General features: G+C 36.9%; 2 protein-coding genes across 4 annotated transcripts; both read right to left on the reverse strand.

Annotated features, from left to right (window-relative positions):
• Nucleotides 1–1,956: 1,956 nt before the first annotated feature.
• On the reverse strand, nt 1,957–16,520 carry LOC116150182 (olfactory receptor 8B3). Of its 2 annotated transcripts, XM_031443452.2 has the most exons (2): nt 15,592–16,520; nt 1,957–1,975 (listed from the first exon to the last, which is right to left on the reverse strand). In XM_031443452.2, the coding sequence occupies exons 1-2, from the start codon at nt 16,503–16,505 to the stop codon at nt 1,957–1,959; spliced, it is 933 nt and encodes a 310-aa protein (XP_031299312.1). In that variant the 5' UTR covers nt 16,506–16,520. The 2 variants fall into 2 exon arrangements, with proteins under 2 accessions (XP_031299312.1, XP_031299311.1); XM_031443451.2 differs by lacking the exon at nt 1,957–1,975 and having other exon boundaries at nt 15,561–16,520.
• On the reverse strand, nt 2,098–7,105 carry LOC116150183 (olfactory receptor 8B3). 2 transcript variants are annotated; one of them, XM_031443453.2, is made up of 2 exons: nt 6,205–7,105; nt 2,098–2,126 (listed from the first exon to the last, which is right to left on the reverse strand). In XM_031443453.2, the coding sequence occupies exons 1-2, from the start codon at nt 7,103–7,105 to the stop codon at nt 2,098–2,100; spliced, it is 930 nt and encodes a 309-aa protein (XP_031299313.1). The 2 variants fall into 2 exon arrangements, with proteins under 2 accessions (XP_031299313.1, XP_064338243.1); XM_064482173.1 differs by lacking the exon at nt 2,098–2,126 and having other exon boundaries at nt 6,134–7,105.
• Nucleotides 16,521–22,027: the final 5,507 nt, after the last annotated feature.

A 22,027-nucleotide genomic window follows, 5' to 3' on the forward strand; every position in this document is an offset into this window, starting at 1 on the left:
TACCTGAAGACATTTATTTACCTTCAAAAACTGGATCCTGATATTATTTGCAAATGTTAAGATGGGGCTTAAAATATATAACAACTAATTCCCAAACGTTTACAAATCTCTCAAGATTTGGCTCTGGGTGCATTACACAATCAATTTTTTAAAAAAAAGCAAATTAGGTCTCAAAAAGATCTCATCACCCAAGGGATTGGTCTCTATTAGTAAAACTCAGTAATAAAATACACTGTCTTCTGTAACACCTTAGAATTTACAAAGTGTTGTGCCAAGCCTTTTACCTAGCAATATTTTTTGTCTGAATCTCTACTCTAGTTATCTTCCGACAGCCACACAGAGATTTGCTGTCTGGGAAAGCTACTGTATTTTTTCCATTTAATAGTCTGTCATAAAATCAATAAGGGAACACAAGGTCTCAAATATAGTTGTTTCTGGAATAAATTTAATTAAAATATTCTTTCGTGTAATGAATGACTTCAGTAATTTAATTAGTTTAGGCCACTTGTTCAAATTCCAACTTGCTACTTTGTGACATAATGCCAATAATTTAAGTATTTCCGTGGTACACAATGGAAATAAATTTCTGATGCTTCCAAACACGTGAGATTGCCCTATTAATATTTCTTTCTCATACTATCCTCTTTGGAGTTGAAATCTCAATATTATTGTAACAATAAAAGGGAGCCATCTCTCTATTTCTGCTCCACAAAAATGTTCACATAAGTCATAGATAATCTATGTTTGAAGTTATGTTAGAATTTACATGTAAAACCATCTTAGTATTTGGGGGGAAATAAGGTTTCAAACTACTGATTAAATTTCTTTGTTGTTTAAAGGTTTATTCAGACCATTTTTTAAATGAGTTTTAAAAAAATATTTTTGATAAGTTGTGTTTTTACACAAAGTTACCCATTGCATCTAAGTTTTCAAGTTTATGTAAAATTATTCGTGATATCCTCGGCATGTATTTTACTATATCTGACATTTTCAGTTATGTCTCCATTTTTCACTCCTAATATTTATTTGCATCTTCTCATTTATTGCTTGATTGACCTTTCCAGAATTTTTTTCTATTTTATCAGCCATTTAAATAGCCAGCTTTTGCTTTTGTCGCTGTTCTCATTTTGTGTATTGTGCTACTCCCTTTTCTAATATTTATTAAGTATTACATTATTGTTATATTATTAGTATTGTATTTTTACTGAAGTATTGTTATTCTTTACCTTGATGTTGCCATTCTAACCTTAGTGCATTAATTTCAAAATGGCATTTTAAAACAAGATTAATTTAAGGACATAATGTCCCTCTAACTCTAGCAGTTATCTTAAATGTTTCAATATATGTGTTTTAATTGTCCCTCAGTTCTAAATATTTTATCATTTTAACTTCTCATTTTTTTGCCCTATGAAATATTTGGAAGCGTTTCATATGTTCTCAAATGTAAGCACGGTAAATATCTTTTTGTTTTTTATTTCTAATTTTACATTTTAATCAGAGAATGTGGTCTTCATGATATCAGCTTGTTTGTATTTGAGACTGAATCTGAGGACCTTTCCTAAATTTTAAAATATTGAGATGAAAATTCTACATTTGCTTAAAAAGATAATGTATGCTCCATCGTTGACTACAAAGTCCTACGCATAGTATCTACAGATCCAGGTTATTAATTTTTTTTGCTCAAATTGTCTATTTTCCCTTTTAGACTTCAGTTGATCTGTCAATATCTGAGAGAGGCATATTAAAATCTCACAATATGAATCTGGATTTGTTGATTTCCTCTTGCAATCATCTTATGTTTTGTATGATATATTTTGAGGCTACACTGCTAAGTGTGTGCAAGTTGAAAACTGTTATACCCTGTTATTTTGTTATTATGCAATGGCTTCCTTATCTCTAATAATCATATTTAAAGTCTATTTTGCTTGTGTTAATTTAGTTACGCCAGGTGCTTTGTTAGATTTTCCGCCTAGTACTTCATTTTCAGTCCTTTATTTTTCTTTGTCCTTCAGTTTTATCATTGTCCCTTGTAAACAACTATTATTGGGGTAAGGGCTGAGAGTTGTATATGTTTCTCCCCCTTCTCATCTGAAAGTCTCACACTTTCTTTGAGGAAAGACTCTTTTCTTTGGGCATCTTCGTACTAACCAAAGCTCCCTATTCTGAATAAAATGTGACCATAAAGCTTCAAGTGGACGTTAATATTTTTTCTCTTGGAACTTGAGTAAAGACAGAGAAGCAGAAAAAGGACCTGCCAATCCATGACTTATGTGACCAGTGTGTTCAATTCCCAACCCCTGCTCAAAAACAAGTGGCCATGATTGAGAGATGTTCTCTCCTTTCCTCAAATCTTGCCACAATTTGTTTTCTAAACAGATCAGAAGGATATAAATCCTTAATGTAAAGGCAATGAACAACTGCATTTCTGAACAACAGAACTCAGGTATGTGTCCTAGCAAATCCCACAATGGGACAGTATGTGTGTAATATAAAGAGAAGTGCAGTAATCTGAGATTTACCCTGTTTGGAGTATCAAATGTCCTATCAGTGACTTACAGGAAAAACGTTCACTCTGAGATTTGCGAGTTCATAAATTGTCTACACCGTCAATAGCATAGCTCTCGGTAAAGAAAAGAATTTGGGAACACTAGGTCTTGAGGGGAAAGTCTTCTTACAATGTCAACTGTCCTAAAGTAAGGCTTTCTTCTGTATGAGAACTACAACAGTGTGTGAAAACTGAACTGTGTTAATTCTCCCTATGAATTATGGGATGTGAATTAAGGGACAGTTATGTGGTCTAAAAGAGTCCCTGTCAGTGAAGGGAATTATCCTCTTGGAACTTGTTTCAGCTATATTCTAAGTAAATAGCTCCCTCTGATGGGGACTTTTGTCTTAGACAATATTTGAATTAATTTAAAAGAAAAAAGAAATTGCTCTAAGAAATATTCCAAGAAGTATATTTTTTAAAATCAAGTAAAGATTCTTGATATATAACTCTTGTTGTTAAAACTGCAAAAATATAATAAGTTTTAATAAGGTGGAAGAAAAGCTGGGTAATTACTTTGCACTTTTCTTTCATTTGCCTTTATCTTCAAAGAAGCCAAAAGAAAAAAGTTTTTTTTTTACCTATAGGGAACAGAGATAAGAATTTCAGCAGAACTCTCATCAGAAACCATACAATCAAGAAAAAGAGTAAATGAAATACTTAAAGTGTTGAAATAAAAAATATCACCAACCTGGAATTCTGTATCCAATAAAATTACCCTTCAAACTGAAGGTGAAATAATGACTTTCTTAGAAAAACAAAGTCTGAGAGAATTTGTTGCCAGCAGACCTGACTTTCAAAAAATACTAAAAGAAGTTCTTCAGGCAAAAGGAAACTAATACAGGTCAGAAGCTTGAATTGACAAAAGGAAAAAAAGACATCAGAGAATGAATGAATGGAGGTAAAATAAAATATTTTCTTTTCTTTATTCTTAATTTTCTTAGAGATAGCTGTGTATTTAAAATAATAATAGTGACAATGCATTGATGTGTATAACACGGATCAATGAAATAAGTAATAGCAATGTTATGAGGACAGGAGGGAAGAAATATAAATATTCTGAGGTACTTACACTACATACGAAGTGGTACAGCGTTATCTGAAGATGGGTTTAGATTAATTTAAAACGTGTATTATAAACTATAAGGCAACTGAATAAATTTTTTTAAAGTATAATTAAAATGCTAAGAGAGAAACTAAATAGAATAATATAAAATGCTCAATTAAATATGGAGAATAAAAAAGGAAGAGAAGACACAAAAGAAAAAGGAACATCTGTACAAGCAGAAAGCAGCTCTATACAAGATAGATGTTAATCCAACTGTATCATTTTAATCATTTTAAACGTGAATGGTCTAGATCCATCAATAAAAGACAGATTTTCAGAGTGGGTAATAAAACAAGCCCAGCTATAAACTGTCTAGAAGAAATTCATTTTAAATATAAAACCTTATGTTAAAAGTAAATAAATACCATGACAACACTCAAAAGCAAGCTGGAGTCACTATATTGATTTCAGAAAGTAGATATAAGCACAAGGAAGCTTACCAGGAACATTTAATCTTTAATTAAAGAGAGGCAGCACAGAATGATAAGGATCAAGCAGGCAAAAAAATCAGTTAAGGATAATATTGTCTGAACAGCACGTCAACTTGGTCTAATTGAAATGTATAGAACTGGGAGACGGACTAGCATCCGACAACAGCAGTATATACATCTTCCTCAAGCTCACACACAACAAGGGATGGATTTCTAGCTCTCCTCACCCAAAGTGCGTATGAAACTAGCAGTCCAGATGCCGGGGGTCAGTTAAGAACAAAGGAAAAGGGGCAGGCAGCTTGCTGCAGCCAACACAGCTCTGCGACTGGCTTCCCCTGAGGCTTCCCCACCAGGAGGGAGGGAGAGGAGTGGAGCTGGCCTTCTGTGTTCTGGCCTTTCCAAGACTTGTCCTATAACCGGGGTTCCTGTAAAATGTGCTCATAAAGCCCGACCTCTGCACACACGTAAACATATTCACTCCCTGACTTCTTGATGAATATTATTTTTGATAGAGTCTCGAAATTCAGAGTGAACTAAGAAGATGATTCAAATAAAGAGATTAGTTTTTCAGTAAAAATAAGCTTGACAGGTATGCCTTTTTGACTATCAAATTTGATATGAGTATATTCAGCATTATATGAGATGGTTACACCATGAATTTCAACTCTTTAAAAAATGCTGCATAGTCTTTAGTAAATAGTTCATTATTATTAAATTTCATGTATTTAGTAGATATTTTATGCATTGGTTTTCTAGGGCGACTTAGGTAGCTTAAAGATCAGAAATTCACTTTCTCACAGTTGAGAAGCCTCAAGTCCAAGATTAAGGTGTTCTCAGGCTTGGTTTCTCCTGAGGCAATACTCCTTGGTTTGCAGATAGCCACCCACTCCCTGTGTCCTCACATGGTCCTTCCTCTGTGTGGACACACTCATGCCCCTGGTGTCTCGCTGTGTGTCCAATTCTCCTCTTCTCAGCTGAAACGTCTACTCCGAAAAGCCTTCCCTGACCCCCTGTCTTTGTCCATTTGCTCACCGTGCCTCCTCCTCCTGCCCACTTGCACCCCAACTCCTCTTTCCCATAGACAGTTAGCACTACGAGAGCACAGACATTGTCTGTCTTGTTCACCGTTGTATCTCTGAAGTTTAAAAGCCAAGCGTGATACAGGATAGGTGTTCAGTTTCTATCTGTTGAGTAAATAAACTACAACATTTGTACCATGTAACCTCTGGGACAAAGGGGAAAATGAAAATAGTAAGGGAACGTGCTGATTGCTAATGAATTAGAGTTTTCAAAGTCTATTTGAGGAAAGGACAAAAATTCCTCTACTCATAATTGGTAAACATTTCCAGTAAAATTCTTCCCAGTGAAGACATAGCATATCCTATTGCCCACATTTCTTGCCCTTAAGTCTCAAGAGGTAAAACCCAGTGTTGCTTCCTTTATTCCTGACTGCTCTAAACTGTTATTTTAGTCTTCTCAGGGACTGGGATCAGAAGAAAATCTCCCTTTACCACATTCCCTTGAGACTAAAGTGAGAAGAGATCAGAGGCCAGGGTGAGAGGTGCATCTCCCTATACTTTTCCACTTTTGGGGAAACAAAGAAATCTCCCAGACAAAAGCCCCACCAGCACTCGAAAAGACCATCCTCAATGCTCAAACTCAACAGTCTTTCAAAAGATGTTTGTTAAATAAATGAGTCAATGACTGAATCTGAAGTCCACCAAAGTCCATATCTCCATGACAAAGCGTCACAGGAATTCTGGACATGACTCAGTCAAAATTCTCACAATCTTATCATTCCTGGACTCATCCCCATTCAACTTTTTCTACTTAAAACCTTATAATCTCTGAAAATAAGCTGGAGAATGATGGAATGAACTGCGTTCCCTACTTTCTATGAAAGGATGAAGGGCTGATCTTCCTCCTTCTTATAGCATTTTTTCCTTGTGAAGTGATTTATACAATGAACTTAATTTACTCTCTTATTTAAATCATTTGCATTTCTTTTCTGATTTCTTACTACTTTCTCCATAGCTTTATTCATCATGTGCCCTTATGAGGATTTGGCATCACTAACACAGATTCCATTTAGCAGAACAACTTTTTCCTCAAAGTCTTACTCAGGGCAACTTGGACATCTTTGTTTCTCAAACTGTAGATGAAAGGATTCATCATTGGCCCCACAATGGTGTAAAACACTGTGGTCACTTTATCTTGATCCAGAGACCCGGCAGGAAAAGGCTTAAGATACATGAATGCTGATGATCCAAAGAAAAGAGAAACCACAATGATGTGGGAGCTGCAGGTACTGAAGGCTTTGGACCTGCCCTCTGTAGAACGGATGCGGAGGATGCTGGAGAGGATCAAGGTGTAAGAAATGGAGATGGTGAGACTGGGCACTATGACATTAATGCCCACCACGATGAACACCACCAGCTCATTGATGTAGGTGCTGGTGCAGGAGAGCCGAAGGAGAGGAGGTATGTCACACATGTAATGATTGATGACGTTGCCATCACAGAAGGACAGTCTCAGCATGCATCCAGTGTGGGCCATGGCGCCCACAAGCCCCATCGCATATGAACCCACAGTCAGCAGGAGGCAGACCTGATGGGACATGGTGACCTTGTAAAGCAGGGGCTTACAGATGGCCACATATCGGTCATAAGCCATTGATGTCAAAATGCAGCACTCATCAATAACAAAGAAGGAGAAGAAATAGAGCTGAGCCATGCACCCTGCATAAGAGATTACGTGCTGGTTTGCAAAACTCATCAGCATTTTGGGAGTTATGACAGAAGAGTAGCAGAGGTCAATGGAGGAAAGATTGAAAAGAAAGTAATACATGGGAGTGTGCAGGTGAGGATTCAGACCGATCAGAATAATCAAGCCAATGTTTCCCACCACAGTGACCATATATATTCCCAAGAAAATGAAAAAGAGGGGCAGCTGGAGTTCTGGCTCTTGTGTTAAACCCAGCAGGATAAACTCAGTCAGTGAAGAGTCATTCCCTAAGGCCATTCTTTCCTAGGACGTATCTGTGGGAACAGGACAAAGGGTAACATTAAAATGTATCAAAAACACTAACAGGCAAGTTCTGTAGGGACAAGATTCAGTAACTCTGCGACCACTCATAACTACAGCATCTCTGCTCCACTTCTGCTTCGACAGTTTTCCAGGCTCACCGAATGATCAACAGTCATCTCAGCAGAAAGAAGACATGTCACTTCAAGGAGTGCTTGGCTTCCATAAATGAGGTTTAGAAGAATAACAGGACAGATTAAATTCAACACTTACCCTTTTGCATGGGGACCTCAATCCTGCTGGGTTAACTGAGCTCAAAGAAAATAATTTCCATCCTCCCTGAATGTCACACAGAGGTCTTCCACGGGCTCTCAAAAAGTCCCTCTCTGCTAAATGCTGCAGAGACTCAGATCAAAACTCAGATCTGGATCAGTACTGAAAGCTTTCAAATGCCAAAACTGAGGTTAGCTTACCTCATTAACTCTCCTCCACTATTCACACAGACAGGCAAGTGACTGATGAATTTTAGGGGTGAACAATCCAAAACAGAGGTTTTTGTTATTGTTTGTGTTTTGAATGACTAAGGGAGCCAGAGCACAGACTTCAGTATCCCAGGCTCCGGGATGCCATGAGTTACAGATCATGATTTCTGATGGTGGCTATGCCCACAGTGTCCTCTCCAGTCTAGGGGGTAGTAAATACCCTCTACTGGTGCCAAGAGAGCCACCCGCTAATATGACCCATGGGTTTTTATGAGTTGGGAAAGCCTAGAGACCTGATTAAAAGCGCGAAAACATATGTTTTCTTACTACCTTCCCCAGAGATCAGGTTTTGAGGCAAGAAGAAATTACCCACTTTTCCTATTCAGCTCAGATCATGATAACAACATGGACTTATTGAGGTGTACCATTTTACATACATTTTAATTTCCTACCAAATAAGGCACATCCCCAAATAGAAAAGCAGGATGATCTTTCCTGCATCCACATAGTTTCTTCCTAGCATCTACTATTGTATTAAATACTATACATTTATTTGTTTATTGCATGTTCCTACTACACATAAACACACATTTATGCACCCACATATATTTGAATCTAAGCTTTAAAGAGACAATCTTGTCTCTTTTCTTCAGTGCAATTTCTGTAGCACCTTAGAGCAATGCTTGGCATATATTAGATACCAAATAAATATCTGCATAATAAAAGAATAAAGGAATGAGGAATTAAGCAATGAGGATCCCTTTTCTATCTTTCTTGGAACCCATACTGGATACTACAACAATACTCTCGCCCTACAGGCAAAGGCTTATGCAGTGCCAACATTCTTCTTTGTAGACCTGAGAATGGGATGAGGAGAACATCACTAAGGCACGTAAAGGTCACTGATAAACTCTGAGATGCCATCTAAGAGCGATTCAGATCAGTTACTGAGCTCAGAGAAAAGAAGTTAATTTCCATCGTCCCTGAATTTCACACAGAGGATTTCCACAGGCTCTCAAAAAGGTCCCAATGCCTCTTCCTGCAGGACTACAGCATAGACTCAGATAAAAAGACAGATTTGGATCAGTATAGGAAGCTCTCAAATGCCAAAATCAAGGTCAGTGCACTATGGGAGGCCAGTAGGAACCATTCAAGATTTTTATTTCTTTTTTACAGGATTGAAATCATCTACATGCACGCTTGGAAAGATTAATACAGCAAAGGCTGGCAGAATGGACTGGTATAAAAGAGACTGAAGGCAGGGTGAGCTGCAAGAGGTAATTACAATAGTCAATGGATGATAAAAGTGTCCTTAATCAAAAGTGCTACTGTGAGTAATTTCAAGAAATACATAGAAGAGACACTGAAAAGAAAGATTCATCAGAACTTCTCACAAAGTAGACAGAAATAGACCAAAAAAAATTTCCCAAAGATACTAGCCTAGGTGTTTGGTTACATTATGGGGTTACTAAAAACAGAGAACTCAGAAAGAACAGAAATAATCATAAACATTCTGCGTTCAGTTTTGAACATGGTGATCTTGAGTCGCCAGCTGAACAACCAAGCAGAAGTACACAATCTAAGTAAAGCGAAGTAATGCTCAAGAAGAAGACCTGGGTCTGAGAAAAGATTTGGGGATTATTCCAATAGAAGGCAAAGCCATGGAATCAGGCAGATTCAACGAGAGAAAATAAAAAGAAAAAAGGTAGAGAGTCAAGAGAAATACGTGAGAAATCTTTCATACGGGTTTTACACACAGGATAGTTGAAAATCCAATCGTTACTAAAATGAGTCCCAATTACTATTCTCAGACCCCTCAAAATTAAAAATTACAAGGAAGGGGAGTGGTAGAAAAATACTTGAAGATACAACAGCTGAAGACATTCACCTAAAATAAAACTGTACAGTAAATGCCCCCTGACCATGTAATCTAATTTGAGAAGAAAGTTGACTGAATAAGCCATTTAACAACCTTCACATCTGGTATTGTTGGGCTAGGCTGCTGGATCTAACTACCCACTCAAAACAGCTAAAAATACCGCATAAAATATTCTACCATATTCTATTTTATGAACTGGCTTGTGATTACATAAATTTTGCATTTATTAAACTGCAAATGTATGTTTTATGAACTTTTCAGGGTTATGTTACATTTGCTGGTAGAATCAGAAAAGTTGGTATATTCATTATATACCATTATAATGTAAATTATTTAAACATCAACAATATGTCTTAAATGAGATTTATGATTTTTTATTAAATAATAATCTGAAATAAAATATATTTGTAATTCTCAATGAAAATTTGTACTTGCTTCTGGAATATAATTTCTTTGTAACAGGCTTTGTGCTTGAAATAACTGTTTGCAATTCCTGATCAAGAATTTTTAATGACTATATCTCCAATAGCTGTTGTAATCATCATTAGTGAGAAATTTTGTATGTGTAAGTGATAAGAGTTTAAGTCATTTTTACCACCATTTAAAACTTTACAATTGAAATCATATGTAAGTAATGAGTTTTCTTTTATTTAAAAATTTAATGTTCAATCAATTTAGCACCAGCCTCACTTTTTCATTTCAATTATTTCAAATTAACAAAGAAGCTCTTATTTGCAGAAGGCTTGTGTATTCTTAGAGCAATCACACTGCAACTAGTTTAGATGTCACTAAAAGGATAAATTAGCTGGAGATGAACAGAAGTATCTGAAATGGGGAGACAGAGACTGAGACATCTGCTGGGAGCTATGAACATCAGAATTCCCTGCCTAGCCTGCCAGCACCACAGGTTGAGCACCTGAAACACAAACTCCTCCAGCAGCCCTATGGGACTCCTGTCCACAGTGGGCACTGCACATGGCTGCGGTAGCTGGTGTCCAGGTGGTGGAGGACGTCTTTGGTTGGGCTTCTGAAATAGAGCAGTGGATGCCTCACTTGGGTGACCATTCTTGCCTCTGGCCAAAGCATGGTACGTGCCGCCACACTGGACACATCTGCCTCTTGCCCTCCCAAGAACACCTATCTAGGACATGATCTAGGCTCTGTGCCTTTAACATGTGTTCATATGGGAATTTCACATGGATAAAACAAACTTTTTTCCCAGTTAAAATAGTATTTATGAAGTACATACAGAAGGATAATAAAGTCATATATGACACTACCCATATCTTAAAGAAATTCTCCATTTACGAGCATAATATTTCCAAGTACCCTAAAGTTGACTTGAAAATGCTTATTATATTGAAGTAATTTTTACTTCAAATTCCATAATTATAGTAATTTTTTAAAAAACTACATTTAAGTGTTTAATCATTTCAGTTTTATGGGAATTGTGATTTTTAATTTCTTATAATGATCACTTTTGCCAGGTTGATCAAAAGAATTTAAAGTCAATTTGTAAAATAAGCCTGTTGATTCACAGACCACTCCAGGCACTATGCTGACTCATACTGCCGCCAGGGTGTGCTGGGGATTTGGATATCACATTGCAGGCACGTGTCATGACTGCAACTATATTTTGCAGAGACAGCATACTCCCAAAAAGTGTGTGAAACTGGTAAGTCAAGAATATACATGGCTTTTTATTTGCTTGGATGGGACCAACCATTCACGGAGGTGTGTCTCTCTTCCCACATTTTGTTTGCTTGGTTCTTCTACATTTTAACCTCAGATGAGCTCTCCTCATGTAGTGAAGATAGGACTTCTAGAATCTCTAGATTTAATCTTACCAATTCAGTAACTTCAATGAGAAGAGAAAAGTTTGTTAAAATAATTTTGGCAGAAAAGACTATAGCAAAATGACTATTTCTGACTAAATCACTGTCATCAGGGTTTGGCATGTGCTGATTAGATGGGATATGCCTTGTGAGATGGGCAAGTCAGCCCAACAATATCACATAAAATGTGTTTCCTGTTTCAAATTCTAGTCAAAAAATAGCTTATTTTGAACTTCCTATAAAGGATATTTAAAAAAGAGAATTGGAGATATATACATAGAAAGGAAAAAAGAGCAAAAGATGAACCAGAGAAAAATATAAAGACAAATGAACTATATAAAATAGCTACCACTCCCAGGACTGATGGAACAGAAAGAAAGAGGAAGAAGCATAACCAGATTCTAGAATCTTGGAGGAGAAACTCTACAGAATTGGTGTTTGGGTTGGTGGAGGGCTTGGAGATGCCCCACAGCTGGTGCTTGGATGCCTGAAATCCACCAAGAGGGTGCAGCGTCCAACATGGAGAGAGACCAAGAGGAAAGCCTGACAAGTGCTTGAGCTACTCAAGGGGCAGAGTCCGGGCAATGCAGTGAGGGAGGATGGTATAGCTGGTATGGGAGTGCTGTCCAGCTACTGACTATACAACTAAGGGGGTGCAGTAAGTTAGGCACATTTCCATGTGCTTGTTGGCCATTTGCACATGTTCCTTTGGGATATGTCTTTCAAATGACATGCCAGTACAAGAAATGGTCTTTTTATCAGAGATACATTTTAACTAAGAATATAGTGTTATATATATATTCTGGAAACTGTATCTTTATCAAATCTATGTATTGCAAATATTCTTCTAGTCTGTGGCTTGCCTATAAATATTTTTTGATAACTAGATGTTCTAATTCAAATGTTCATTTTATTTTTTTCCTTCTTTTAGTGCTTTCTAGAATATGTCTAAGAAATCTGTGCCTATACCAATATACGTTTCTGTTTTCTTCTAGAAGATTTATACTTAAGCATTAAGTGTATGGTTTTGATCTCCATTTAAAATTAATTTTTGTGTATGATGTGAAGTAGAAATCAAAGTTCACTGTTTCCCTCATGAACACATAGTACTTCCAGCATCAATTGCTTAGAAGATTTTTCTTTACCTATAGATTTACTTAGTTGTTCAGTCAAAAATCAATTAACTGTAAAAGTGAGGATCTGTTTCTGAATATTCTGTCGTGCCCCATGGATTTATCTGTCTGTATTTATAACAAAACTAACCAGTCTTGATTACCATATCCTGCAACTAAGTTATAAAATCAGTTAGTGTAAATCCTCTGCATCATTTAGAGTTCCCCAAGAAACAAATGCTAAGAAATGCTTAGATTTCCAAGACATTTATTGCGGTAAGTGTCTGTAAAGGATAAAATGGGAGGAAGTGGAGGTCAGTGGAAAACGCTTCAGACCAGGATGAATGTGTGATACCTACAAAAGGAAAGCGAGAAGGAAGGATTGGGTAAGAAAATCTTAAGACCACAGTGCAGTTCAAAAAGTCTATTAGGATGACAGGAAGTCCCCAGGCAAAGATCACCTATCAGAAGACTCATGTTACACAGAAACTGATGAGTTCCGGTATGACCCACTGTGCTAAGCCACTGGCTGAGGACATCTCAGAGTAAGCATGGGCTCTGCCTGAACACCATGGTGGATCCAAAGGAGTATCAGCTAGAGACAGTCAGTGATGCTCCCACAGCTGGTTCTACTGAAGGGGAGTTAACAGCACCTCTCTATGGCTGCTACATGCCACTCCCCAAAAGAAATTATACCCCAAAGTTCTTTCGGATTATTTGTTATTGCTATTTATTATTATATTTTATTAATCATCCCTTATAACATTAAATGTATTACTACTTTTCAAACAAGGGGATCCAATACGAGAAGTTTTTGACCTAACGCTATATTTGATACTCCAAATATATGAATGGGAAATGCACTGGAGAAATGGGGAAATTATAGGGAAGAGCATCTAGGTAAATATATTTATTATCTTATTGGTGAGGCAACTTTTAAGTAATTTCACAAAATGCTGTTGATAGGAATATGGTTTATTGTCTTAACATGCACCTGTTTTTCATGATACATCACTGGAGAAGTAAAACATGGCTAAGATGTTTCTCCTAACCAAATGTGTAGTATTTTCCTTAAGCAATAAAAAACAAAATTTACAATAAGAATTATATGCTTCTTTCAAAACATTTGGTGTCATTTTAGATAGTAATGGATGCAGTTGTATAATAAACCACCCATCATGCTTATTGAGTCCTGAGATATGTATGTATTATTCCTCTAACCACCCTCTCTTAATGCTGTGTTGGCAATAAATGGTGGGCTTTTATGTGTTCTCTTGAATATTAAATGCATTTGGCTGAAAGAGGCTCTCAGAAGCAGGTGTCATGTAAAACAGATTTTGCCATTTTCAAAGGGAGTAAGAAAAGTAAGAATAATAAAAAGTAGTATGAAAAACAGAAAAGACAACATTAGGAGGATCTGAGCCTACTGCAAGCTGTCTACGCAATTTGCAATGAAGACATTTCTTTGAATCCTCCTTGTGTATACCAGTAACAATATTGTTTAAAGACATTATAAACCTCTTAGAAGAAAACAGGCAAAACATCATCTGATATAAATCTCAGCAATGTTCTCCTAGGGAAGTCTACCCAGTCAATAGAAATAAAAGCAAAAATAAACAAATGGGACCTAATTATACTTACAAGCTTTTGTACAGCAAAGGAAACCATAAGCAAAACAAAAAGACAATCTACAGAATGGGAAAAATATTTGCAAAAGATGAGACTGACAAGGGCTTAATTTCCAGAATATATAAACAACTCATACAACTATAAAGGAAAAAACAAACACCCCAATCCAAAAATAGGCGGAAGACCTAAACAAGAAATTTTCCAGTGAAGACATACAAATGCCCAATAGGCACATAAAAAAATGCTCAATATTGCTAGTTATCAGAGAAATACAAATCAAAACTACAATGGGGTATCACCTCACACCAGTCAGAATGGCCATCATTCAAAAGTCCACAAAGGATAAATGCTGGAGAGGGTGTGGATAAAAGGGAATCCTCCTACACTGTTTGTGGAAATGTAGTTTGGCAGAGCTGTTATGGAAAACAGTATGGAGATTCCTCAAAAGACTAAAAACAGACTTACCAGATGATCCAGCAATCCCACTCCTGGGCATATATCCAGAGGGAACTTTAATTTGAAAAAATGCATGCACCCCAGTGTTCATAGCAGCATTATTTACAATAGCCAAGACATGGAAACAACCTAAATGTCCATCAACAGATAGCTGGATAAAGAAGTGGTGGTACATTTATACAATGGAATATTACTCAGCCATAAAATATAATAAAGCAATGACATTTGCAGCAACATGGATGGACCTGGAGATTGTCATTCTAAGTGAAGTAGGCCAGAAAAAGAAAGAAAAATACCATATAATACCACTTATATGAGGAATCTTAAAAAAAAAAAACAGGCAAACGAACTTATCTGCAAAACAGAAACTGACTCACAGACATAGAGAACAAACTTGTGGTTACCAGGGGAGGAGGGGGGTGGGAGGTGATAAATTAGAGTTTCATATTTCTAGATATTAACTGATAAATACAGAGTAAACGAGTTTCTACTTACTGTATAGTGCAGGGAACTATATTTGATATCTTGTAGTAGCTTACAGTGAAAAAGAATATGAAAATTAATATATGTATATTCATGTATGACTGAAGCACTGTGCTGTACACCAGAAATTGACACCACATTGTAAACTGACTATACTTAAATAAAAATACATTTATACCAAAAAAAAAAAACCACAGAGAGAATTCTTTTCCAGTATTTGGCACTTTTGTATCTAGATCAGCAAGTTCTAATTTTAACTTCATGTACTTACAAAATTCAACATATTTGTCCTGATTAGGAATAGCCCAGGAGACAAAAAAGGAGTATGAAAAAAATCAGTTCATATTTCCTTTTATAAAAATGCTATTAGTATTTAGTAAACTGTTACAAGGTGCAAGAGATAGAGGAAAAAAATGAGACAAGATTGGCTATAAGGGAAATGATGACACAAATCCATTATACCACACATAATACAATCTGTAGAAGCAACATGGTTATGAATGAATTCTCACCTTGAAAATCATTAATAAAAATTAAGTACAAAATTGAATGTCTTTACATTATTGCTGTTTCTAATTAGAACATGTTTCTCCTCTGGATTTTAAACAGGGATTTCTTCAGTGCAACTTTGACATCCCTGTTCCTCAAACTGTAGATCAGGGGATTGAGCATGGGTCCCACATTAGTATAGAAAACAGAAGAAACTTTTCCCTGCTCCATAGATCCAGGAGAAGAATATTTAAGATACATAAATGCTGCTGAACCAAAAAAAAGGGAAAGAGCAATGACGTGGGAGCTACAGGTACTGAAAGCTTTTGATCTTCCTTGAGCAGATCTGATGTGAAGAATGCTAGTGAGGATGAAGATGTAAGAAACCAGGATGGTGACACTGGGTACCGCAATATTAATACTTACCACAATAAGAACTACTAACTCGTTGACATAAGTGCTGGTGCAAGAGAGTTGGAGGAGTGGGAGGATGTCACACAAGTAATGGTTGATGATATTAACATTGCAGAAGGTTAGTCTGAGCATGCACCCGGTGTGGGCAGAGGCTCCGGCAAATCCCATCACATATGCAGCCAGAGACAGCACCACACAGACCCGACGGGACATGGTGACCTTATACAGCAACGGATTACAGATGGCCACATAGCGATCATAGGCCATTGAGGTCAACATATAACATTCAGAGATGACAAAAAAGAGAAAGAACAACAGCTGAGTCATGCACCCAACATAGGAGATGATATTCTTCATGGACACAAAGTTCATCAGCATCTTGGGGGTGAAAACAGATGAGTAACAGAGATCAACGAAGGACAAGTTGAAGAGGAAATAGTACATGGGGGTGTGGAGGTGAGAATTTAGACCAATAAGAATGATCAAGCCAAGATTGCCCACCAAGGTGACAATGTAGATCATCAGAAACAAGCAAAAGAGGGGTTGCTGGAGCTCTGGACGGTCTGTTAACCCGGCAAGAATAAATTCAGTCACTAAGGAGTCATTTCTAGCCAGCATTCTCAACTTCGGAAATCTGTGAGAACAGAAGACAACTCCATTAATAGGAACACAGCTCTGTCCTGACAAACTGTCTTTTATATGAGCGTTATGAGAAACAGACTCAGACTGGCAGAAATCACAGAAGTCCTCCTTTGCTTCATAGGGTCTGAAGGTACTGCCACACACACCCCTCAGCACTGAAATCACTGCCTTTGGTTGCGTGAGCTGCGTGTTACAAAGAACTGCTCTATCTTTACCAGAAGACAGAGGGGCGGAGCCGACGAGGAACGAGCCTACCTAATGGTGAGCTTCAGGAGTGGGGATGCATCCCTGTCTCTCCCTCCTGTTCATCTGATCCCTCACTTCCTAGTTCCTGGTCATGTTTCCATTACCCTACGAGATAAACCTAAACCTATCCTGAAAGAAATACTGAAAGGTCTTCTCTAAATAAAAAGCAGGAATCTACAGAGCAGAGAAAACCACAATTGGAAATGCAGTAACTACAATAAACAGCAAGAGAATAAACATGAAGATGCAAAAGGGGACATCAGAATCAAAATGTGGGAGAGGGGAAGCAAGAAAATGGAGATTTTTAAAATTCTTTTTAGCATTTTGAGTCTATATCCTTACCAGCCTAAAGCAAATAAATACAGTAATGGGTTAACATACTTGAAAAACAGGGTATCCATCACCCTACTAGATACCTCAGTTCCCCTGTGATGACCTACAACAAAAGAGAGGATTTCTATGAGGCAGAGACCCATATACATATTTGCTGCCAGGAAGTCTCTCACAGTCTATAAGGTTTTCAGATGCTTAACTACAAGAATCCAGGAAGTCAATGATCAGTAACAGGTACTGAGGTGAACCCTTGGACCCTAAGCTTTGTACTTAATCGTACATTCCAGTGTTTCCACACATTCTCCTCCTCCCTTCCATCCTAGCTGGACAGAGAATGAATAAAGGAAGGTGGGTGTGCTTTCCTTGGTTTTGTAGGACAGCATGGAAGAGAAACGTAATTAATTTAACTGCTGATTTAGTTAGTTGTTATGTTTGTGGAAATATGCCAAGCTGTACACTTATTACGTATGTCAAGTTTTCTATATGTATATTTCAACTAAGAAATTCTTAGAAACTGATTTCTTCTTCTTCTGACGTTGCTATGTTCTGGGTTTGTCACTTGGAACTGCTACCGTTCTCCTGCTACCAGAATGAGGATGCAGCCAACACAGAGGGTGTGCTGAGAACAATGCAGGCAGTCGCGTCAGAGCTCCAGACTTCGGAGTTTCTTGTTTTTCAGTATCAATCCTTTCCCTCATTTTTCAGCAACAGAGAGACAAAAACAGACACTTGGCTAACTCACTCTGTTTCCACTGAGGAGACTCAGTCCTGGCCCTGTAGGCGTGTTTCACCTCCACTGTCCTGGAATAAGAACGGACTTTGCAGATATCAAAGCTGAGCAGATGTAGTCACAGAGTCTTCTCCCTTTATTGGTAAAAGAATCATAGCCCAGATACCACAGTCTGAATCATAGCAGTCAGTCTATGGTTCAGAGTAATCTTGTGGTTATAAATTTATTAAGAGACTGTGAAGGGAAACCACAGACTTGGTATCTGAGCCACCGTGTCACACAGCACATGGCATCTGCTAAAGGCTTATAATTCTTCTGGACCTGATTAGAAATCCAGGTGTAGCTGTCCCCCTAGGATCTTCCCCTCATGGTAAGCTTTTCAGGGAAGAGCAGAGGGTGCGCATTTACACTATAATTGTGACAGTAAATGTTAATTTTCCATCAGAGATTATATATCCCCCAGAGCATAGAAGAAAGGATTCTCTCCTGTCCCTCATAAAGATGCAAATAATTAATGTCATTGAAAATTCACTAATTATAAATCTAGGTTAACATTATTTTTAAGAATTTAAGTTCATAAATATATATGAACATTTCAGAAAAGTTTACTTACTATGGCCCTTTAAAATATTTGAGTCCCTTTAATCAGTTTTTATACAAATTTTACAGACAAAAATCAAAGGATCTTTTTATTTGATTTCAGAGATGATTGCCTAATAAAACATCTACTGGTAGAATAATTCCATGGAAATGGAATTACCTTAGGCCGTTCTGATGCTGTATGTATTTGCTTTTTATAGATTAAAATCAAATCTATAAGAAAAATCACTGTTAATCAGCTTCCATTACAAAGAAACATGACTTTATAATTTCCATGTATGTGTTAACTTATAATCACGCTTGTGAGAAGTCGAATTTTTAAAATTTTCAAATTATTATAGATTCACAGGAAATTTCAAAACTTAGGGATAGAGTCCCTTGAAATCCACCCAGCCTCTTACCACGGTGACATGTTCTACAACCGCAGAACAGCAGCAACACCAGGAATTTGACGTTGGTATAAGGTTAACAGGGTATGGGACTACAGATGTTATTCAGCATTAGGTAATTCTGCACGCAGCATGTGTTTGTGTTGTGTGTATGATCCTTTTAATGTGCTGTTGGATTGGTTTGTGAGATTTCCGTTGAGAATTTTTGCATCTATGTTTATCAGAGATACTGGCCTGTAGTTTTCAGTTCTCACCGTCTTTACCTGACATTGTTGTGAAGGCAATTCTGGTTGTAACTGAGTTTGATGGTGTTCCCTTTCTTCAATTGTTGGAAGCATTTTAGAAGTTTTGGTCTTACTCTTGCTTAAATGTTTGGTACAATTCACAAGTGAACCTTTCTGGTTTCTGGTCCTGGGCTTTTCTTTGCTGGGAGAATTTTTGATTACTGATTCAATCTCCCGAATTGTTATTGGTCTGTTCAGATTTTCTATTTCTTCATAATTCAGTCTTGGTAGATTGTTTCCAGGAACTTATCTGTTTCTTCTAGATTATCCAATTTGTTTGTGCATAGTTGTTCATAGTAGTCTTACGATCTTTGGTACTACTGTGGTATCAGCTGTAATGTTTCCTCTTCGTCATATCATTACCGTCTTTGTTTCATGCTATAGCTGTCGAGTTAAAGTTAATTTTGTCTGATATAAGTATAGTTACTGTTACTGTTTTTTGGTTTCCACTTGTATAGAATATCTTTTTCACATCCCCACTTTCAGTCTATGTGCTAAAGCTAAAGTAAGTCTCTTGCGTGCAGCAGGCAACTAGGTCTCTTTTTCGTTCTGTTTTAATCCATTCAGCCACTCTATGCCTTTTGACTGAAGAATTTAAACCAATTACGTTTACAGTGATGATTGATAGGTAACGACTTACTAATGCCATCTTAATTGCTCTCTGGCTGTTTTATAATTCCCTTGTTCTTTTTTTCCTCTCTTGGTGTCTTCTTTTGTGACTTGATGAATTTCTCTAATGTTATGTTCCTATTCTCTTCTCTTTATCTTTTTGTATCTAATGTAGGCTTTTGCTTTGTGATTACCATGAGACTTACATAAAGTATTTCGCAGGTATAACACTATCTTAAGGTGATAACAGCTTAACTGTGATCACATACAAAAATATTACCCTTTTCCTCCCTCATTCTGATGTCACAATTTACCTCATTGCATGTTATGTATCCATTAGCAAATTATTGTAGCTATAGTTATTTTTAATAGTTTTGTCCTTTAACTTTTTCTTGAGTTGAGTGGTTAACACACCACCATCTTACATAGTATTGTATTCTGAAATTGACTAGATTTTTTTACTTACCAGTGTATTGTATATTTTATGTTCCATGTTACTAATTAGTATTCTTTTGTTTCAGCTTGAAGAGCTGCTTTCAGCATCTCTTTTACAGCAGGTCTAGTGCTGATTAATTCCCTCAACTTGTGTTTGTTTGGTAAAGTTTTATCTCACCTTCATTTTTTTTAACACTTTTTATTGAGTTATAATCATTTATTGAGTATATAATCATATAATAATTTTATTGAGTTATCATATAATCATTGTCAAATTCCAGTGAAGAGCACAATTTTTCAGTTATACATGAACACATATATATTCGCTGTCACATTTTTTTCTCTGTGAGCTACCATAAGATCTTGTATACATTTCCCTGTGCTATACAGTATAATCTTGTTTATCTATTCCACATTTTGAAATCCCAGTTGTGTCCCTTCCCACCCCCCGCCCCCTTGGCAACCACAAGTTTGTATTCTATGTCTATGAGTGTGTTTCTGATTTGTATTTATGTTCATCACCTTCATTTCTGAAAGACAACTCTGCTGGTAAAAGTATTTTTGGTTAGCAGGGCAGTTTTTCCCTTCAGCACTTGGAGTATATTATTTCACTCCCTTCCTGGGCTACAAGGTTTCTCCTGAGAAATCTGCTGATAGTCTAGTGGGGGGTTCCCTTGCAACTGAAGATTATTTTTCCTTTGGCTGCTCTTAAATTCTTTGATTTTAGACAGCTTAATTACAGTGTGTCTTGGAGAAGATTGTTTTGAGTTGTGATACTGGGTAACCTTTTAACTTCATGAAGCTGGATTCCAAAAATCTCCCCAGATTTGGGATGTTCTTAGCCATTACTCTTCTAAATAAGCTTTCTGCCCCTTTCTCCATCTTTCTCCTGCTGGGAAATAATGCCTACAATGTTTCTCTTAATGATATCCCATAGTAGGCTTATTCATGCTTTTTAAAAAATTTTTTTTCTGGTTCTCTTCTAACTGAATAATTTCAAATGTCCAGTCTTCTACTTCACAGACTCATCCTTCTGCTTGATCTAACCTGATGCCAATGGTCTCTATCACATTTTTTTTTCATTTCATTCATTGTATTCTTTAGCTCCAAATTTCTATTTGGTTCTTTTTTATTTCTCTCTATTAAGCATCTCATTTTGTTTCTGTTTTGTTTTCATGATTTCTTTGAACCATCTTTCTGTGTTTTCTTGTAGCTTGCTGAGCTCCCATAAAATAGCTATTTTAAATTCTTATCAGGCAAATCACAGACCTCCATTTCTTTGGGGTCAGTTTCTGGAAAATTATTGTGTTCCTTTGGTGGTGTCACATTACACTGATTTTTCAAATTCCTTGAAGACTCTGTTGTTGTCTTCGTATCTGAAGAAGTAGTCATTGCCTCTAGTCTTTCTGACTGGCTTCAGGAGAGAATTACCTTCTGTCAGTCCTGCTAGTAATTCTGGCACTTTCTGATCTTCTCTAGGTGACATCTGCTCTACATTTCTTGTTCCAACTTACAGCAGAATTCTTAAGCTTGTATGATTAAGGTATAAGGTCTTTCAATCCTGTGAAATTAACTCAGTTGCTGATAGCTTCCTTTTTGCTTTCCCGAGGGTGGTGTTTCATGCTCAAGCTTGTCATTTCTCCCAGGCCTGCACAGTTGGGCCAGAATTTGACCTGGTCTTACAATTTGTCAAAATTTGATTTGGTCTTATAATTAGTCAAAGACAAGGGGAACACAGGGTATGTCCCACTGCTCCTCTTCATGAAAATGTACCACATCACCATTTGTGTGTGTAGGTGTACATTATGTTTTATTGCTAACACCAAAATATGTAGAGTCACACTTCAGGAGATATCTTATTCAGCAAGATGT

This window comes from Camelus dromedarius, chromosome 34 (genome assembly GCF_036321535.1).
Source record: "Camelus dromedarius isolate mCamDro1 chromosome 34, mCamDro1.pat, whole genome shotgun sequence".
In the NCBI taxonomy this organism is placed as follows: Eukaryota; Metazoa; Chordata; class Mammalia; order Artiodactyla; family Camelidae; genus Camelus; species Camelus dromedarius.